The sequence below is a fragment of the Pezoporus occidentalis genome, unplaced genomic scaffold (assembly GCF_034315485.1).
Source record: "Pezoporus occidentalis ecotype Australia unplaced genomic scaffold, CSIRO_AGI_Poc_V1 ctg312, whole genome shotgun sequence".
NCBI lineage: Eukaryota > Metazoa > Chordata > Aves > Psittaciformes > Psittacidae > Pezoporus > Pezoporus occidentalis.
Window position 1 is genome coordinate 220793 of NW_026915073.1, and position 19081 is coordinate 239873.

At 48.1% G+C, this 19081-nt stretch overlaps 1 protein-coding gene across 2 annotated transcripts in view; it reads left to right on the forward strand.

Annotated features, from left to right (window-relative positions):
* The window catches only part of MYO1D (myosin ID), a 111976-nt gene extending 93792 nt beyond the window's left edge, over window positions 1-18184 (forward strand). For both annotated transcript variants that reach the window (XM_062628260.1, XM_062628261.1), the window contains one exon: window positions 16647-18184. In XM_062628260.1, coding sequence (XP_062484244.1) covers window positions 16647-16803 — 157 coding nt within the window. In that variant the 3' untranslated portion in view covers window positions 16804-18184. The remainder of the gene's footprint in view (window positions 1-16646) is intronic.
* Window positions 18185-19081: the final 897 nt, after the last annotated feature.

Genomic DNA, 19081 nt, shown 5'->3' on the forward strand with positions numbered 1-19081 from the left:
GTCTCTGGAGAGCACTGTGGTGGCTGCCTTCAGCCAGGGCTGGCCATGGCACTTCAGAGGTGCTGACCCTGAGCAGCCTTCACAACCCATCAGCTGTAACAGGATTTGCTTATGCCTGGTCCCAAAATTGGTGCTGAGGCGCTGGCACAGGGTGCCCAGAGAAGCTGTGGCTGCCCCATCCCTGGCAGTGTTCAAGGCCAGATTGGACACAGGGGCTTGGAAGGTGTGGCAGGGATTGGAACTGGATGAGCTTCGAGGTCCCTTCCAACACAAACCAGTCTGGGATTCATTCTAATATCCTATCTGCTTCAGGATTTTTTCAGTTCCAAAAAGCAACTGCCTGCTCTTAAATTGACATTGTATGCAAAGAGATGTGTTTTGTTCGTGGCTTTGAGTAAGTTATGTTTTCCAGTCGTGCCTTCTGTTGGTGAGTATTTTTAGGGAGGGCTGGAAGGAACTGCTGTGCCTGGCTGTCAGACTTGTCTCTGGGGAGCAGAAAGGCTGTGAGTTCACCAGGAAGTTAACTTCTTTCCTCTGATCATTTCTTTGACTGTCTTACATCTTCTCTCACACAGGCAAGCGCTAGCGTGCTTGCCTCTGAGGAGACTGCAGAAGGAGACTTGGGCAGAGATGGAAACAGGAGCCTGGGCCAATTTCATCCAGAATGCCTTTGAAATTTAATGCTTCCTCACGCTGCTGTTTACAGCTGTTGTAACCAGCACTGGGCTCCTGGGCTCCTACTGTGGCATTCTCCGGAGAGTAGTCTAACTCTTGGAGCAGGCTGTTATCCGTTAACTTTCCATGTTAGGCTGTTAATCATCTCCTGTTACCACTTGCTCCATTATCTCCAGTAGAAGTTATCTCTGGAGCAGATCTAGAGTGGTTCAGTCCTACAGTTTGTCTGTGTAAAGGAAAAGGTGATAATTAGCCAGGGGTTCACCTCAGGAGCAGAGCAGAATCCACAGGGTAAAACTTTTCATCCTCTCACTTCACACCTCCATTTTCAATCTCTTAATCCTAATAACTGTAAGTGTTTGGATGTATGACTTGTATGCTTGGCACCAGAATATTGAAGTACTTGTTACAGTTGGATTGTGTTGGTGGCACAGGGCATTGTGCTGACTGGGAGGGTTAATACAGCCCCTGCTTGAGGATAGAAGTACCTCCAGAAAAGTGAGGGCACTGGATTGTGCTGTATTTGCATCAGTCCAGGGAGGTTTTGCCTGTGTACACAGTGAAGACCACCTCTATAAAGTTAAAATCATAACTTGGGAACATTAAAACCTACAGCTTTGAAAGGTGTAGCAATATGTGTAGGCTGGTAAGTGCTGCCTGCAGCATCACTTGTCAGGACCCAAATCATTCCCAGGTGATGCTCTCTGAGGCTTTGCTTCTGCTCCTGTACCACCACACCTTCTCCAAGAACTAACCTCACCCCCCATCCTTGCAACAGCACACGTGGGCCACAGCTTTAGTGAGCTCAGAGGTGACACAGGATAGGAAAAATCACTGCACAGGGTTTATTTCTGAGTATAGAACTGTATTATAACCTTCCTTCTGCTGACATTTTGCTGGCAGCAGCTCAGTTCCTTGTGGGAGTGTCACAAAGAGCAAAAGAGTAAGAAGCAGCTCCAATTAGTGACCTAAGTGTTTACACTAGCTGAGGAGTACTTCATTACCTGTCAGCAGCTTGCTTTCTCCTGGTCACAAATGTTTACATGTGGAGCCAGTAATTCCAGCTGTTTCCCTCTTGTGCTGTAGGAATTCCAGATAATTATGTGCAGCAATTTAAAGGCAGCTCTTCCCTTGAATGTGTCATGTGAAGATGCCTACACCCAGAAGAGAGCCAAGTGAGTGTCATCACCTTTGGGAAATGCTGGTCTAAAAAGAGGCTACCTCCTTTCAGCATCAGGACCAGGGCATGCTAACGCACCGTGAGATGACCTCACTGTGTAGAAGAAGGGCTCCAGTGCCTTGTGAAGGCACCAAAGGAGATTTATAAGCTGCTGGGTCATTTTCAGGTAGGTTTTTTGCAGCTGGGCTCACTAAGCAGCTCATGCTGGCTGTCATGCAGTGCTGCGACACACTTGGCAGCAGCAGGTTTGCTGTGACCTCTGTCTCTCAGTGATCTGCATAAGCCTGTTGGCTCTCCCTGTCCACAGCAGGATTTTAGCCCTGGAGAAACATGCATGACTTAAGGAGGGCTTTCATTGATCCCAAGGTCAGGCAGACTCTTCCTAATCATCCAACCTAATCGCTGTCACTGCACAAGCTGTGGGAGCTCACCCAGCACTAGCGAAGATCACTTAATACCGAACTCTTGGCATCATACAGACATTGTTCAGCACATCACCTCAACAAAAGCAGGATCTGTGCCAAGGCAGATGAGGCTGGGGAGAGCATTAGCACTTCCCTGCTGAGGGCTGCACCTACACTCACTCCTTTTGACCCTCTGCCTTCTTACATTGGGTTTTTAGTCCTATGTACAACACATTTCCACGCTCTATGGTCCAGTGACCTCATGTATCATTAGATCTGGCTGCCATGTCATCTTTTTGTCATCCTCGTGGCCTTTTCTAGCTGTTGCATTAACGGGTGCCCTGGATCTTGTCAGCTCTTTTTCCATTAGGATGTTCTGTCTATAGAGCTGTTGGAGCTAGAAAAAAGCTGTGGCACTGTGAAGGGGAAGAAGGGCAGTTCAGTCAGCTGCAGACAGGAAGGGAGAGTCATGAGACTGAGGACTTTTGCAAAAAGATTGGTTTTATCTTCATTTACTCACAGACACACACACCCCCCATCAGCTCCCTCTGTCACTCACAAGCAAAAATTTATCATGCAAAAAACCCAAGATCCTAAAATGCAGTTTTTAAATGAGGTTGAAGAATATTCCTGGTTTGAGATGTTAGTGGAAAATACTTGGAAGTGTGAGGATGATCATCAGACAGTCCTTGTGCAAGTTCTGTCCTGAGATGAGGGATTAATTTGCTATTTTGGTAGTGCTACACTGAGCTCTACAGCTGGCTCCCAGGCTGGCATACCCTTGGAGACCAGAGGAATGGTTCTTTTCCCAGAGATTATTTCACAGTGGTGGTATCTTATCACTGCAATGGCTCTTCAGAAGATGTACAGGAAACCTCTTGAAATGCTGTGATGGCCTCAGAACAAAGAGTTAATCTGTTACTAGTGGAAGCATTTGCTTTGCAACTCATTTTCCCCCATTTGCAGCTCAATTTTTCAATTTGGCACAGAGAGCAGTGGGAAAGATTTAACTCTGGTAAGCCCAGAGGAGGATGGAAGCTGATTAGAAATTGGGGAGGGGGAGAGATATTTTGCTCAGCTGGAATGACTGCAGCAAAATAAATTACTAGCGATTGCTCGAGCTGTAGATGTTTGATTTGTTAATGGCTTTGGCTTTGCAGGCGTTTGGTTGATGTAGCAGATTTCTCAGTGTAAATCTGCTGAGCTCTCCTAGCACAGACTCTGAAATAGAGAAGCATAAAATATTGATAATTCTGCCAAAGAAAAGATGGATGAGATAATGGTGAGCCTACCACCATTTGGTACCTCCAAATAGTATTTGACATGGCTCGGGGATTGTAGTTATTCATCCTTACCACAGCCCTGTGAAGCCATTAGTATCCCTCTTAGACTGGAAAGCTGAGGATATATCATGCCAGGTCTTATTCTTAGAATCCCAGACTGGTTGGGAGGATCCTTAAAGCTCCTCCAGCTCCAACCCCTGCCACGGGCAGGGACACCTTCCGCTAGAGCAGCTTGCTCCAAGCCCCTGTGTCCAACCTGGCCTTGAACACTGCCAGGGATGGGGCAGCCACAGCTTCTCTGGGCACCCTGTGCCAGCGCCTCAGCACCCTCACAGAGAAGAGCTTCTGCCTCAGAGCTCATCTCAGTCTCCCCTCTGGCAGGTTAAAGCCATTCCCCTTGGCCTGTCCCTACAGGCCCTTGTCCAAAGCCTCTCTCCAGGTTTCTTGTAGCCCCTTTAGGTACTGAAATAACAACTCTGTTTTGCCAAACTTGCCTGTATTTGGAGAAAATTATACAGGGGCATAAAACCATGTGGGTCACCAGCTCCATTTTCCTGCATCCATGGCAGTGCATCATGACATGGGGTGTTTATAAAGGAGAGGAATGAACCCACAGGCACAGAGGGTCCTGGGTTGTTGGCTATAATGGCAGCATTGTTGCAGTCCCCTAAGTGGTGCCGCCCATGACTGCCAGGAATTTCAGCCTCTGGCTGGTTCCGATCTACATGAAGCAGCAGGTCGGGGGTGGGCAGGGAAGAGGCTCATCAGCAGAAATAGCATTTAAGTAAAAACTGTACCCTCCACTGCAAGGGAAGATAGGAAGAAGGATTGATTCTTCTGCAGCTGAGAATACAAACTGTGCCAGACAGTAATTAAAGGCATTTTACTGTGCCTAGTAACGTGTCTGTGCTCTAAAGCTTGTATCCTAAGCCTGCTCAGGAACAGACCCGTTTTTATTCCAGAGGGATGGAGGCACTGACGGCCGTGCTAGCTGGTCCCGAACAGTGGTTCCATGCTTGAACCTTCCCTGGGCCTCACCTTGCTGAAAGCCGTGTGATGAGAGCCGCTAAAACCCCACCTAAGAGGGCAGGGATATGGATACTGTGAGATCCAGCATGGGATCGCCCTTGCTGGAGAGAGCCTGAATTTCAGGCAGGAGGGATTTACTGTGTTTTCGGGTTGGGTAGCTGATGAAGAGGTTTGATTTACATGTCCACATTGTGTTTGCATAGGTGGTGACCTGCAGCAGTCGTGTAATACTCTGACATGAAAATTATATGTTGTTGCATTGAAAATGCGATGAGTATAGCGGGAATCAGCCCGGCAATGTGCATTTCCCTTCCAGACTTTTCATTTCTATAAGCATTTTCCACATGATCCAGCACAGCTATTTCAGCTATTTCTGCAAATCCAAACTTCTTGTTGAGCAAGTTAGGCAAAGGGAAAGCAGAAATAGGTCAGGTATTTCAATAACAGCTGGTTGTGTCTCTTCACAGCAAGTTGCCTTTTTTCCTGCCTATGTGAATTGTGCTAATGTATCAGTGAATAAAGACAAGAGAACAAAGGGAAGCAGAAGTGCCAGCATTTTTATTCTGCAATTGCAGCTTCAGAGCCCTTTACTTTGCAGAAGTGATACTGAGACCACTCTGGAACAGCTCAGCAAATGCTCCTGAAATAATAAACACCCGATCAGCTGCCCAACCTCTCTGAATACACAAGATCCACTTAAAATCCTGCCCATCATTTGCAATCACATATACAATTGATTTCCTGCTATATAGCCCAAGTCCTAGTTCTGAGACGACAGGTCCCTGATGTCTTGCAGGGCATCATGAATCTGTAATATTAAGGAAACATGGTGGAAGTTTGGTGCTCTTAAAAATCATCTGGATTGAAACACAGAGAAATAGGTTGCCTTTAATCATTAGTCATAGGCTTATATTTTTCAGCTTGGTTCTTTGTTAGGGGAGTGCCTGTGGCTGATACCAAGCTCCTGGCAGGTCACTGTCACATTGGTTTAGGCTAATCTGACTGCTCTTGTTCCCTGGGGAGGACATTAGGAGTCTAGAATGAAATTCCTCTTTTTAAATACCTCTGTGGTGCTGTGTGCTACTGGAAGGACTTTGTGTCGTGGCTTGAAAGTTTGGTAATGGAAGGAAAATCTTTCTTACAACATCTGCCTCGTTGTTTGTTCTCGCCAGGCTTCCTGTCCTCAGCCCTGATTCACCCCGGTGCTTTCAAACAGAACATAATGACTTTCATCATGCCTGAAATTTGATTAGACTCAGAATGTGTCATTGGGATGCTGTAATGCTGATACAGAGGTGATGTCAGTGCTGGTTCTACCTGGGCTTTCCCACCTGAATGGAGTTTTTGAGGCACTAGAAGCAACTTTTCTCTATGTTATGGGAACAGAGGCTGCTCACAACCCAGCACAATCCAACCATCCTCTTCCTTCTGTTTCCAAAATCCCTCACTTCCTCCTTAATTTGTCCACCTCATGATTGCCTGCTGCAGTTATTTCTTGTCTTCTCATTTGTGTAATCCAAATTCTCCTTAATGCCCAACCAGTCCCATCTTCTGGCCATACTGTGCTGGGAAACAGATACCAAATTTCCTCAAGGCTTTAAAAACCAAATAACCTTGCTAGGGAATTTTGGTTGTAAACCTGTGCAAGCATCATCCCTGAAATGCCATCCACCTTTGGGAATCTCAGTAGCACATAGGGATGTTGGCAGCCAAAACCAAATGCACCAAGTTGCTCTGTGATCTGGGATCTTCTCCTGAGTCCCCAGCTTTTTCTCAGTGTTTTTTCAGCAGCATCAACTGTGGTACAACCTGCTCCTCAGCTTTCTTCTGACTTTCTCTTGTATTTAAACCCACTTTTTAAGCCCTGCACACTCTATCTCTTTAGGCTCCTCCAAAGACTCTGGGTGTGCTTTTGTCCCAGAAAATAAGAGGGAAGTGGTTGGTTCATTAGCTAAAACCTGAATGTGATGATGGAGCAACCAAGAGGTCTGTGCCCTGACTCACCCTGACTTGTTGCTTCCTCTTCCCCTTCCCTTCCACCACCCTTTGCCTCATGATTCTCGCCTGCCTTGTTCCTCAGGGTCCTGTACTGTGTTTTAACCTGCCTTTGGTGTGAGAGGCACCTGGCAGGGCGATGGGTTTGCAGGAAAGACCAGGTCTTGCCCCATCAATGGCCCCAGGTGTGGGGGCAGAAATGACTGTGTTCAAGTGATTCTTCTTTTCACCATGGGGAGAGGTGTTCTTGTCCTCCTGAGACTTCTCAACATCAGGTTAAAAGCCTGTCATGAACTGAAGGATGATTCAGCTTCCTCAGTTCAGGTGGTGTGGATGTTGGGAGTGGAGGAGCCCTCCTCTTGGCTGGCACGACACTGTGATAACCTGCATACACCCCACCCCTCTGCATTCCCCTTGGATAAAACTGCACAGGGTGAGCTGGAGAGCTCTGACACCGCCTAAATCCGTAGGGAAATGGCTCATGTGTGTCTCTGGTTGTGGGTGAAAATGTGACCTTTTATCAGGCACAACATGATAAAAATCTTGCTTCACTCAGGGAAGGGTGAACAGGAATGTTGCTTCTCTCTGAGACAAAAGCAGCAGGAGAATGCAGCCCAGTAACACCTCTTCTTTTTCTAATGGCATTTTTCTATCCCCTCAAGCTTTACCGAATTGCTCTCTTTTCTATTGGAAAAGGAGACAAATCTAGGTTTTAAGACCAGATCTGGAAGGAGAGGCAGGATTAAGCACAGCTGTTCCAGGTCAGAGATGCTGAGGAGGCGAGAAGTATCTCGTGCTGACAGAGCAAGGTTATCCCAACAGCCAGAGGTATGTGCCTCAGTGTCAAGAGCATGCCTGAGGGGTCAGATGAGTTCAGCATTGCCACTGGACAGAGTGGTCCACAGAACTGGGAAGCCACTGGCAATTTAACATGATGTCACCTCGTCCTGCACTAAGTAGGTCATGGTGACACCCTGCCTAAAAGTCCTCTGCACCAGTGCTTCTGCTACTGCAGTGGTGTGAGCAGCACCATCCCCAGTAAACTTATAAACCCCTCAGAAAGGGGAATTCATGCAGAATGAGCTTCTAGAGGGGTTACCCAGGGTGCACGGTGCAGCAATCAGAGCAGGCAGTGAACGAGCCCATCTCTCGTTGCTCTGCATCAGCCCTGATTGGCTGGCAGAAATGAAGCATCAGATGGGATGATGAATATCCAGGTTGCTATAGTGACCAAGAGCTGTAGTGCTGGAAGCAGTGGGTCTCCATCACCGCCTCCATCCCCGCTGCCGCTCCAAGGGAGCTGGGTGCATTGTGCCCCTGCAGTGCAGTGCTGAGCGAGCGGCAGTGGATGTTCCCGGGATGTCAGAGCCTTCCTGTTAAATCCCTGGCTCCAGCTTTCATGAGCTCAGCGGCGCTGTGTGCACAATATAATGGAGTTGAGCTGTTTGCGTGTCACGGGCTGCAGGGCAGGAGCACAGCCAGGGCAGCTGGGGACAACAACAGCCAAGTCCTAGGCACGGCCACCCCTTGGAGGCATTATCCAACCAAAGCTGTTGGAGCTGCGGGTGGGATGCAATAGCACAGCCCATCTTCCCAGCCCTTCTGCCTGGGGAGAGCCCTGGTGCCGTTATCCTCATGGCTGCCAGCCCCTGGATCCACTCATTTCCCATGGCTCCAGTGGCATCACAGCCACCAGTGCAGGCAGAAGCCAGGCTTGTGGCTTCACCTTAGTAAAATTCCCCTCCCACTTCTCCGAGCTGGCTTCCTGGCACAGGTCAATTCCAAAGAATAATAGGGAAAAAAAACAAGAGGAGAAGAGCCCCCAAAGTGTGCACACTTTTGGTTATTTTATAATAATTTAGGGGATCTCTCTGAAGCTCCGTGGCAGCTTCCTCTGTTTTGTGGCTTCAGACCTCTGCCAGACTCTAAAAATATTAAACAGAGCAGTGGGAAAAACAGAGCTGCTCATCCATCAGGATGATGCTGGGTTATGTCTGTATCAAAGGGAGATGATAGAGCGACAGCAGCACTTTGTTGTGCTATTGTTTTCCAACATAACGCACCCATCAGCTGGTTCAGCCACTGTCTGATGCTAGAAAATTTTTGCCTCATGTAAATTGGAGTGGTAAAGAGTTGAGTAATCCCGGGTTTATTGTCCTCCCCATTGGCTCCCAGTGCCTCAAATTCTTGCAGGAGCTGGATAAATACATCCCAGGTGACTGAAAGGTGCTGGTTCCCTTTGAAGTAGGTTTTCTTTTTTTTATTTTCTCCTTCCTTAAACTTCAGGAATTTTAGTAGCATCTGCTAAGCAGGCCGAGAGCATCCAGCTGAAGATGTCCCTGTCCATTGCAGGGAGGGGTTGGACTAGATAAGATTTGAAGGTCCCTTCTAACCCAAACTATTCTACGATTCCTTGATTCTATGATCTTTTCAGGAGGAACATTAGGCTCTGTATGCATCTGGGAGTAGGGGGAGGGAAAGAAGGGGGGGAGTGAGTGAACGAGTTACCTGACTGGGTTTAAACCACGACACCCAGCAGGCAGGAATTCAGCCCAGTTGCTGGGTGATGCTGAGGGCCAAAAAGAAAATACAAAAAGAAAATGCTGCTGCTCAGCCTGAGCAGGAATCAAGGTCTGAGATGTCCTGTATGGGAGGCAAGTCTGCGCTCATCTTCCTAAGTGGTCTTATTTTATTCATGTTCTGGTGCATTTCTAATGCAGGATTCTTGGCGTAACCCTGTGAATGAGCTGATGTTCTGCTTTTACTGCGTCTCCAGCCAAGGACTTTGAATCATATTTTTGGCATAGTGGTTTTTATAAAATATGGAACACTCCAGTGTCTTGCGGCCACAGTGCTCCCAGTAAAGCAGAATCCAGATGAGAGCTGGCTCTCAAAAGCTTTGCCAGGACTCAATAGCTGAGAAAATACAACTAATTGGAGACTTCAGGAGCTCTGGTTTATGTATTGGTGCTGCACCCCGGGAAAGCTGTTGAGAACTGGGCTGGTTGGAGTAAGTGAAGGCAAGTGGCATGTGTCACTGGATGTGTGTAACCATCATCCTCATAAACTAAATCATAGAATCATCAATTCTGTTTATCCAAAAATAAGCAGGATGCAAACTGAGCTGCAAAGCACACGGGAACTGCGTGTGGGCAGGACAGGCCATGGTGGTGAGGATGTCACACAGCCATAGAAAACATTTCTTAACCTAGCGAGACCACTTGTTTCATACTTTGGCTCCCGAGATGGTTTTGCTCTATGCAGAGGCAGAAGTGCTGAGTTAGCCCTGCAGGACTCTTCTTCTTGGGTTATTGCTGAAACCTCATGGGTGTTTGAGAGTGATGGCACCTTCCTTCTGCCACTGTTCAACCTCAGCACCAGGTACCACAAATACCCGTGTCTGGTATTTGATACCACGCCTGGCTCTCCCCATCCTTTTCCTTTCCTCCATAATACTGTTGCATATCACCAGTCTGTAAATCATAGAATAATAGAGTCACAGAATGGTTGCCCCAGAGCTGGATCAAGACTGCAGGGAGGTCTCCCCGTAGCACAGCAGAGAGGGACAATCCGCTCCCTCCACATGCTGGCTATGCTCCTTTTGATGCAACCCAGCATGTTACTTACACATGTTTTGCATAAGCCTACTTTTTAGCTGCTTGGGTATTTTATTGAAATCTGGCTCCTATCCCAAGCTCCTGATGAAGGGAAACAGCCCTGGAAAGGGCAGGGGAGGAGCAGCCCCTGCCCCATCACCCTGGAGTTCCTCCTTTGCCCTGAAGCACATGAACCAAGCAGTTTTGCTGGAAGAGACAGGAATATTTTACAGCTCGGTGGCATTCCGGAAAGCGCTCTCTGGCTGCTGAGGATGGGTCACAAATGCCTCAGTTACTAAACAAATGAAGAAGGAAGTGCAGCTCACCGGCGCTGCTCTGGGACCATCTGACCCTGCTTTCAAGTTGGACTACATGCATTTTAAGAGTGAGAGAGCCAAACGTTTAATGGACTGGCTTTACACCTCAGCAAGAGGGTAAGGGATATATTGGTTCTACAACAGGCGCATCCTGAAAAAAGCACATCAGTGTTGTGGCAGCTCTGTCCTCTTAGGAAAGTGGCTTTTATGTGAATGAAAGGAACTGACTCGATGTACTGGCCAGACGCGGCAGACCAGGGTATTAACAGCTGACTTTGCTCTTGCCTTGCTGTATGCCATTGGACATGTGTAATGATTTTCACTGTGAATATACAGATATTAACAAATCTTGTTTCTCATTACAAGTGCAAAAATAGAGCTGCTGACGCAAGTTGCAAGCACAATGTTGTAATACGTGGCACTGTGTGGCTCCCAAACCAAAGGCAAGCGGTTCTGTGGTTTGTGCTGGTAAATAGATGTCAGTGTGAGCTGCAGAGAGAAATGGCACATGGGCAAGTCTGAGCCAGAGAAGACTGAAAGCCACTTCTTAAGTGTAGTGGTTGAGTTTTCGGTGGAACAATGCAGGATTGCAGTTTGTAGCCTGGTCCTTCTCTTGCAGATTAAGAGAAAAGCCACTTCTCCCAGCTTCTGAGGTGACTTACCTGAACATAGACCACAAGGTACAAAACTGTGTTAGAAATAAGCTGCAAATATTTGCTGGGTTTGAAGGCTGAAAAAAAAATCACAGTATGAAGTGTCACTTGACTGCAGATCATAAAATCACACAGTGAGAAAGGACCTGCCAGTGCAGTGTTTAACTGACCTTTCCTGGCATTGACATGCCTGGAGGACTTGTTCTGACCTTCCGCTATGGAAATTTGCCTTTTGATCCTGGCTTGAGATCTCCTTTCTTCATATCTGCCTTCTTTGTAGTGTCTCTTTTCCATAGCTTTGATCCATCTTAATGTCTAATCTCTGCCAAGGCCACCTGATACCGAAGAGCTCTACAACGCCAACAACACTGTGTCTCTAAAAAGCAAGTAACAGTTTGGGAAAACATCCTGTTTGTCTCTTGCTTCTGCTCAGAGAGGGTTTCACAAGGCAGATTCTGAAAACCCACTGTGGTTTAGGATGTTGTCGTGTCGCTTTGGTGCACGTGTAAGTAATGCAGCACATGCTGAATAAGGCACATGCTACCTGTCATGCATGCTAATCTCCTGCTCACCCAACTGCTCTACAGTTACGAGCAGGGAGGAATGATCTGCACCAAAAAGGAATCCTGATTAATCTCCTCACCCCAGGCTTCTCAGTGCTTGTAACCAAACCCATGGGATGAAGAGTGCTGCCAGCTGCAGCTCCAGGGCAGCACTAAAAAGGGACCGCTAGAAGGAGGGGGATTTCCTTTGGTGGGGCTAATACACCCCAGTAGCTAGTGTGAAGAGGCAAAGAGGATGTTAAATTACTTTCTTGGATACACAGGATGGTAAATCATTGCTTTTAACCTCCTGTAGCTACATGACCCACAGTGTTCTAGTAAGAGCTGATTGGAAAAGGTGTTTTCTCTCTCTGACAGCAGAGCAGAGAAGGATGAAGTACACCAAGTAGTCACAGGGGTGATGCTGTCGGAATCAGCTGCATCTTACCTAGGGAAATTTACACTCCAAGTGTGTAAATCTCTTCTGGAAGTGGGATCCGGCGCTTTGAAGCTGTGCACACTTCAGATGTTACTGCCCCCCCCGACATGCGGCCAGAGAGCTGAGAAGATGAAGTGGAGCAGCAGAAGCCACGGGCTCTGAGTGCTTGCAGCAGGACACCCCTCTGCCTGGAATGAAACATCCACCCAGGATTACTGACATGTGATACCTTTCATGCCATGGCTCCCCAGGGACAGCACTGGCCCCAGCTCCCCACAGCAAGGGATGCTTCTCTGCACAGCCAGGCAGTGCTTTACTCCTCATTTGGAGCAAAGGTGACACAAAATGCACAAGAGGTTTTCAGTGCAGGTTTTGCATATGTTGAGAAACCAGATATTCCCATTTTTGCCTCCATTTAAGCTAGTGTGGGGTTAATTTTCACAGTGAGAACTCTTCGCTTTTTCCTTTGAGCCCAAATATCCCCAGTATCATTGTTCTGCAAGTAGCAGGAAACCACAAGTGGTCAGGCAAGATATATCTCCCCCATCCCTCCCTTGCCAAGCACACAGCCTGCACAGCCAGTGTGCTTGAAACCCTCATGCAGAAGACACTTATCATCTCCAAAAATGACACTGTTGTAACTCAGATATGTAAATGTTTATCACCCCTGTTGTATCCAATGTCTTTTTAGCTCCTGGTCATTTTTGTTCACCCCTGTGCCACCCAGCACTGAGCACCACAGCATGGAGTGGTCCTCAGCAGTGGGTTGCACACTGCCTAGAAGCTATTGTAACTTACCTGGAGGTTCTGTGTGACTGTTGTTAGGAAGCTGAGCCTTGAGAGCTGCCTTTTTTTTAGGCCTCTCTAGGTTCTCTCTGGCTTCTTAAGCATTTTCTTCATGCAGAACACAGCTGCTGATTTGGGGGTTTCTTTTTTCAGCCTCCCTTCATCTCTGAAGGCACTTTACTATTATTTTTCCATCACTGAACCCCTTCAGAGGCTGCAGCCGGTATCCAGATGAGACTTACATAAGGTGCTACAATTTTCTCTGTATTCTCCATCCTGCTCCTAATGCTTCCAAACATCTTGTTTGCAGCTGCATGCTTTCTTGAAGTCTTAACCAAGTAGTCCACTGTGATGCCTGCCTTTCCAGAAAGAATCCTTGATCTAAACTCTAGAAAGATTTGATCATTTAGGAAAATCCCCTCTGGAATACATCCCATTCTGAGCCCTCCTTTCACACCGTGTGGCAGGTTTGCCTCATTTAAATCCCTCTGGTTTGTTGTCATGAAAATCAGGCACCTGTACTCAGCTTTGCTTCTACCCAAATTTTGCTTCCTGAAAACAACTGATTCCCTGCTCCCTGGCTGCGTTAGCTGGATCCGTAGGCAGGCAGCACCTCATTTAAAGACCTTGGAAAATCTGAATAAGCTCCATCCCTGAGAGTGATGGGGCTGCATCTCCAGAGCAGGCTGGGCTTCTGTTGGGGACCGCTGTCCCCAGACACCGCGTATTCCTGGCTCTCCACAGCCCGCTGTGCTTCCTGGTGGAGCTCACAGCTACAGACAAGGAATATCTCATCGACAAATATATTTCTGTGCCTATGACAGCTCCTTGCAAAGCATTCCAGGTCACCAGTGGTGGCTTTTAAGCATCTCATATGTTTAACATTTATTTAGCAATGCATTTATGTAACTTTCTACTCTGGCTCTGCTGTCTTTGCCCAAACTCCCTCTGATCTTTCTCCACTCTTCCTTGTTTTGCTTCCCACCACTTACTGGCGACATAGATGCTTTTGTATTATCAACAGCACTGACAGCTGTCTGTGGCCATTTATGCGCTACTTGGGTTGTGTTTTCCCTGAGGTCCTAGATTAAATGCTCAGTCAAAACTGTGATATTTCATGGGCCAGTAGTCAGCTTCCACTTGGAGTCATCTCTTCTCTGCTGGTTTCCCTTTTGCCAGCGTTTACCCGAATATCTCTTCAGCTCGAGCCACATCTAACGATGCTCTTGCTCCAGGATGTGGTTCTCACACACAGGTACTGTTCACACAATGCTCATGGTGCTTTGCACACACAGGTGCTCACATGCAGAGCCATCACCTTAACTATTTGCCATTAACTCCTCTAGACACACTAGATGAGCAACATGAGCTGGTAAAGGCAGTTTCATGCTATGATAGCTTGGAGCTGATGAAGGAAGTCACCTGATCCTGCAGAGTTCACTGAGCCACAAAATCCAAAAGAGCACAGACAAGCCCCAGTCCACAGGACCAGCTGAGCCCAGTGGCTGTGCCTGTACTGCTGGGATGGAAAGAGATGGGTTTTCTTGTTTCCACCAAAAAAACACAATTGTTTAAAGTTTTATTTAAAAAAAATGTGTTTTCAGCAAACACCAACACCCTGGTGTTCATTATACACAGAAATTATCATGTGGTTTATTATATACAGAAATTATCCTGTGGTTCCCTGGCAGGACTGGAGCAGTGCTGGGGTAGACCCTGACTTCCTACGAAAGCTCTCTTTTCCCTTTACATTTCACTCCTGGATACTGGGGGTTGGTGTTTCGTCCCTGGCAGAGCCTCCTTGTAGCAGTGAGATTTGGAATGTCTCTTGGTCTGTTTTACTGGCTGATGTTGGCAGCTGTTTTCTCCCTTTCAGTCAATAAATAAACCATCTTACTCCAGGGCAGCCAGCAGCTGGCTCCCCTTTTTGCTGCTGCACCATCAGGTGTGATGCTGATGTGACTGATGGACTGGAAACCAAACTGACATTTCCTCCAACCTCTTCCTGGCTGGAGACTGACCAAGCAGAGGAGCAGCACCCAGGAGGTTCAAGGTCCCAGCAGGTCAGGCTACTCATGGGGCTGGTGGCAGGGCTCAGTGTTGCATTGCCTCACAGGGAAGACCAAGGATGGGATTTTAATCCCCATGTGGATGTGCAAACCCCTATATGGATTGCTCTTTGGATGCCATTCAAGAGCTTCTCCCCCAGCAAAAGGTTTTGAGGCTGAAACCTCTTCTCACATGAAGAAAAGGAACCCATGACCTGGAGTGAATGAGAACTGTCATGGTGGGACCTGGAAAACAGTGTGGGAAGTGAAGCCCTTAATGAATGAAAATGTTACACGGGGCGAAGATCAGAGCATCTTCTCCAGAGGCCACCATCCTAGGACAGTGTTAGCTTGAGGCTCCTCTCTCAACAGGAGCTGGGAAAGATTCAGCTTCTTGCTGAAGGTCCCACAGCCACAAGACTCAAAATGCATCAAGGACTTTCTGCTTCCCACACCAGCCTGCGGTCAAAATCCAGGTTAATGACGTTCCACTCCCTTGGCTTGGGCTGCTTATCACTGAGCAAAAGAGTCAACAGAGTTTGACTATTAACTACTGATCCTCTAGCTTCTTACCTGTTGTTTGATGAGGGCTGTGGGAGAGGAGGAGCCAAGTCATTGGCACTTATCCTTGTTATAGACACTTGAAGCTAAACCTGCTATCCAAGCACAGGTTGTCAGGAATCTCCGAAAAGCTCCTCCACGTATGCAGCTCGTTCTTGCCAAGACAAGGTAAAAATAGCAAACTAAGCAGGGATTGGAGCCTCAACTCACTGAGGCAAGAGTAAATAAGCCTTAAATACCTGAGACAACGTGAGGGCTTTGTGTGCTATGCCCTCCTAGCACCCTTCCAGCCAACCATTCATTTTTATGGAAGCAATGAACATCTTCTTAATTACTTTGAAGCTGCATAAACCCGTGGCTTATGGGAGGCAGCATGTCTTGAACACTGTTAATGAAATAGCAACTAAACCTGAGCTGCATGAGGGGCTTGTGCTTCAGCAGTGAAAATACCACTCATTATTATACTAAGAAATACTGGAAATCCAGGAACTGGCAGTGCAGGTGAGGAGGGATTTTGCAAAGGGAATAATTTTTAGTACCAAAGCTGGGTTAAAGGGTTAAAAACCTGGGGAATGGCTCCTGATGACACAGTTTTGTCCCAGTGCTGCTGTTCAGTGCTGCTCTGACCCCATGAGGCTTCATGGTCTGTCTGTCTGGAGGAGGAATTAAAACCCAAACCAACCCTTCCTGTGATTCTTTCAGCTGTTTCATGCTGTATTTCTATTCTCTCAGCTCAGATCAAGGGATGACATTGTCATTATTGTCACTATAGAGGTAGGAGTGACTGCTCACTAGGTCATTCCACTGCGGGTGCCTGAGCTGGCAGCAGACTCCGGGCCTTTTGCAACCCAGCCTTTAGTCTTCCCAGGAAGTGATATTCCCCCATCAGCTCTGATCCCGATGCCAAAGTCCCTGGGGGGCTCATTTCCCTTCCTGGGAGTCTTCCACATGCTCAAACAAGCCTGAAAGCTGGGCTTAGAGCTGAACCTTGGCTAAAGACAGCACTCTCAACTTGCTGCAGGATGCATCCCTGACACAAAACCCCTCTCCCTGCCTTGTCCTGGGCACATCCCCTCCCTTCTGGGATCCCGGCACATCCCGTCTCTCCCTGACTCCTCTGTCTCCTCTTGCGTTGCAGTGAGAAGCGCGCTCTGCAAGTCAGTGTCACCAACCCAGTGCAGTGCAGCCTGCACGGGCGGAAATGCACCGTCTCTGTGGAAACCAAGATCAACCAATCCCAACCGGATTTCACCAAGCATCGTTCCGGCTTCATCCTCTGCGTGCCAGGGAATTAGCATCCCCCTCCGCCTGGCGCAGCAAGCCAGGAGCAGGGGACACAGGCTGGGGCTTCCAGTGCCCTTCCCTGGCCTTGGACTTTTCAAGGGGTCTCATGTAGAGATGCTCAGCTGTGGCTTGAGCTCTAAAGCTGCAAACCCAAAGTCAGGAGAGGGTTTTATTACCATGCAACAAAGGCTTAAAATAGCCAGTGACCTGTTATCCATCTTCTGAAACAGGGCAGAATGTCAGGAAAGTGCTTCTGAATTACTCCCAAAAAAAGCATTTATAGGTACTTACACCCTTTCCCACACTGATTTCCTAAACCCTCTCCAATATTCCCTTCTGTGTTCTCTTTTGTGTGTCCTGTTTTGCAATATTATGCAGCCTTTACTGTAGGAACCAAAGATAAACCGGCTCAGGGAGTCTGGTTCTGTGAGACCAAATCCCAGTGGAACCGGAGCCAGGTTTTAAAGGAGGGCTGGCTTCCCATGCCAAGGAGATGCTCCACACTCTTCCAGCCCTGCCACATGCATGAAGTTAGGATAGTACATGGAGATACACCCCTTGGCTTGCTGCTTTCCTGCCTGGAGTTCACTAACCCTTGGATCAAGGTCCACCAGCAGAAAGGAGAGTGGGATTCACAGTGCAGAGGTTTGATTTATTTTAGTCCTGCATTGCTTTTGCCTTAATTGCCCTCTCCAGGGACCTAAAATCCAGTGAATTCCCATTAGGACCAAAGTGGCCTTGCTGAATTTGGGATGCTCCACGTGGCTTTGTGTTAGGCCCAGCACTGAGGTTCAGGGAGGGCTGAAAGGACCCACTGCAGGTGGGTTAGTCTGGAAACACATGGAGCTCAGGGGGCTGAAGCTGCAGCTCCCTTCCTTTGCACTATTGAACACCAACTCCGGCACATCCGTCCGCACCAGGTGAGGGGCAGCAGCACAACCCCAGCTACAAATACCCAGGCTGGACCCTTCCAAGTGTTTCCCTGGGTGTTCCCAGCTTAGGGGTTGATGTTGGGGAGTCCGTGCCTCACCTTGGCTTGTCTGGTGGCATCACGTTTCCCTGCCTCATGGTGCTCATGTCTGCCCGGCTCAGATAACCCTGAGCCTGGTGTTTATGTGTGTTCTGACGGGCTTTTGATTCCCACCATGTCTCAGGCTGCTGCTGCTCTGGGGCTTTGGAGCAGAGGTGGCCTTGTGCCATTGAGGGGATGTTGGGATTGGACATTCAGAGTCCTGGCACTGCTGGTCAGGTCAGGATTTCCAGCCCATTGGACACAGGGGGTCTGTGTTGTGACCCAGCAGGCAAACAGCGAGCTGCAAAGAGGCTGGAAGAGGCTTTTCACCCAAAGACCTGTTAATGGATGGCTTCCCAAAGCCATGCCATGGACGTGGGCTGCAGCATTTGTACCACACCACAACCACCCAGACCCAAGGTTAAGGGGTACCTTGAGTGCAGAGATGCTCCAGCTCTGGATTTAAGTGGGACAAGCTTAAAGCCTCCCAGTGCTCTTCAGCAGGGAGGCCCCATGCTGGAGCCCTGTGGTTGACAGGACCCCTGGCCTTAGACCAGGCCCCCAACAGTATCCCAGCACCGCGTCCCAGGCACCAGTAACCAGCTCTGGGATGGCTCCTGCTCCAGAGGGCTCTGCGCATTGGGTCTGCCCAAAGCCCTTGAGAAGCTCTTCCAGATGCTGCAAACACAACTCACCCACCACCACTGGGGACATCAGGAACCTGGAGCTGACAACAAACCCATGCAGCAGCCCCAGACCTCACCCTGCACACGAGCACGGAGCACCATCGAGGTCCCTCCACCTCCTCATATAACCCCATCAGCCCTTCAGGAGCAGCAATGCCAACACTGAAGCCATGGGTGACCCCAGCTCCAGTTTGGCCACTCCAGCTCCCATTTGGCCACCACAGCTCCTGTTTGCATCCCCCTGGAGAAGCACCTGGAGGAAAACCCTCACCATTGCTGTGCCTTTCTATTTGCACTTCTTGCTTTTTACATCTACCAGTCCCCATGTCCCCCCTCAGCAACTCTAACCCGAGGCAAGGTAGGGGCAGGAGTTTTAATCAGCACTTTTAGTTGCTGTCCCTCCAAAGAAGTGGTTGCATCAGATCATGATGGACAGCAAGATATCACAGGGTTGGGAGATTCCTAAGACTATGAGATGGCAATATTGTATGTGATGAAATGTGTCTTTATAAAATACAGTATCTGTTCCTGCTCTGGTTTTATATATATATATAAAATATATATAAAATATATCTATTCCTGGGTTTTCCC